At 54.1% G+C, this 2,082-nt stretch overlaps 1 protein-coding gene across 1 annotated transcript; it reads right to left on the reverse strand.

Annotated features, from left to right (window-relative positions):
* Window positions 1–525: 525 nt before the first annotated feature.
* Window positions 526–1,865, reverse strand: G0S2 (G0/G1 switch 2). Its single transcript, XM_077839251.1, has 2 exons — window positions 1,777–1,865; window positions 526–1,159 (listed from the first exon to the last, which is right to left on the reverse strand). The coding sequence occupies exon 2, from the start codon at window positions 1,126–1,128 to the stop codon at window positions 817–819; it is 312 nt and encodes a 103-aa protein (XP_077695377.1). The 5' UTR covers window positions 1,129–1,159; window positions 1,777–1,865; the 3' UTR covers window positions 526–816.
* Window positions 1,866–2,082: the final 217 nt, after the last annotated feature.

Here is a 2,082-nt window from a genome sequence, read left to right on the forward strand (position 1 = left end):
GACCGTTTTGCCATAAACATGAATGGAGGCAGGATCGGGCTCTTTTCATTAGTCCTGCAGCTTGTTAGAAATAAGACAGAGTGGGCCAGATATCCCTTTCTGTATTTACACCCATGTAACAAGAGATCACCATCTGGCTACATTCCCCCACCTCCATTCTTAAAAAAACCCCAAACCAACCAACCAGTGTATGATTATAAATACAAGGATGTGAGTAATAGCGGTTTTGTATAAAAAAGTCAGTGCATTATTTTTGGGCGAGGGATGTGGAAAAGAACTCCTAACCTGTAGGCTTAAGAAAAACAAACAAGCTCTCACGTTGTTGAGTGCGTGTGTGTACTAATTGGAAGGTGACAGCATTCAGCAACTGTTTCACTGCCAAACTTAGGACACTTCCCTAAGTGCCCTGATAAACACCACCCACCAGGAGGCATTAGGCTGCTGCTGCGAAGAATTTATTTCAATAACTTTAGCTGGATTAAGACTCCATCCCTCTTTGAAGACTGACAAAAGAAAGAGGCTTGGTGATGTATAAAATATTTATTTATAATGCAAAATATATTTGTAAAGTTTATTCAAAATAAAAAAAACATGGTGCAAAATGCCGGGCACGTTACACCTGTGTATACCACAAAAGGGTACATATTCAATGGGTGGCATTTTTCAACTGCTGCATGGCAGCAAATAGAAGTCACTTCTCTAGAGTCCCTTGTGTTTGCAGTCAGTGTCGATTCCCTTCTCCCTGGAGTCCGCACCTGGAGATCAAACAGGGCAGCAGTCTTTTGTGCAGGCCTATCACTGACTGGGCAGTCTCTCTTAGGATGCACGCTGCCTGATCACCAGGTTCCTCTGCATTACATCCTGCTCTTTGCTCTTCTCCACGATCAAATCCCTCTGTTTCTGGGGGACAGTGTGCTCTTTTGCCAGGGGAGGTCTCTTCTCCTCCTCCTCCTCCTCTTGTAGTTGCTCTTCAGAAGTGAAAGGGCTGCAGACTGTCTCCACCAGGCTAATAACCACCCCGAAGAAAGCCAGCACGCTGCCCAGCATGTAGATCTTGACCATCTTTCTGCTGGGCTTCTGGCTGAGCATTTCTTTGGCAAAGGGAATCAGCTCCTGCATGGTCTCCATCTCGGGCCGCAGACCTGGAAGGTCACAAAACCTGCAGAGCAAGAGAGGGGAAAAAAAGACAGATACCCATCAGCTGCTATCTAGTGCTGCTTCCTTCTGCATTCAGCAGGGCCGCTTCCCAGAGAAAGCGGAGTCTGTGTAGCGTGCACAGACCCATGGCACATGCAGGGCCACTCTTAACGCGGTCATTGCCCAGGGTCTAGTTCAGGAAAATGCAGACACTCGGCTACGGCGGTGACGGGCAGTCCAGAAACCTCCCCCAACAGTGATCCCTTCGGCCTTTCTCCAGCCACATCCACACGGGCGCTCATCCCAGCCAGCCCCCGCCGCGAAGCGGAGTTTAAAGAACTCCCGGACGTGGGTGACAAAGCGGGACAGGGGTGGGGGTAATAGGAGCCCCTATTAAAAAAAGAAAAGCCCCAAATATCGGAACTGTCCCAATAAAATCGGGACGTCTGGTCACCCTAACTATAGTAACTGCCGGCATTTGGGTCTGAAATTCCCCCTGGATAACCTGGGGCTCCCTCGGCGGGCAGGGGACCGCCCCCCGCTCCCTTGCCCCCTTCTCAGCGGGCAGGGGACCGCCCCCCGCTCCCTTGCCCCCTTCTCAGCGGGCAGGGGACCGCACCCCGCTCCCTCTGTACTCACCGCAGGACGCGCTCCGCTCCGCGGGTTCGCAGCCAGGGATCTCCGCTCTCTGCTCGGCTGGAGCTGGGCAGCTGCTTCCCCCAGCCACCCGCAGCCTTATATCGCCTGCCTGGCTGGCCGGCGGCTCCTCCCCGCCCGGGGCCGGCCCCTCATTGCTCAGGCAGGCTGGGTGCCAGCAGGGCTGTGCACGGCCCCGGAGCGTGCAGCCCGCAGAGGTGACCGCCCCCCTGCCCTGAGGCTCGCTGCGGGGGCTGGGGTCGCCAGCTGCGGAGCAGACACACCCCGGGGGGGGGCTGAAGGATCGCG

The sequence above is a fragment of the Eretmochelys imbricata genome, chromosome 21 (genome assembly GCF_965152235.1).
Source record: "Eretmochelys imbricata isolate rEreImb1 chromosome 21, rEreImb1.hap1, whole genome shotgun sequence".
Lineage (NCBI taxonomy): Eukaryota > Metazoa > Chordata > Testudines > Cheloniidae > Eretmochelys > Eretmochelys imbricata.

Coding starts and splice junctions, on each gene's coding strand:
- G0S2 (XM_077839251.1), bottom strand. CDS start 1,128: ATGGAGACCATGCAGGAGCTGATTCCCTTTGCCAAAGAAATGCTCAGC.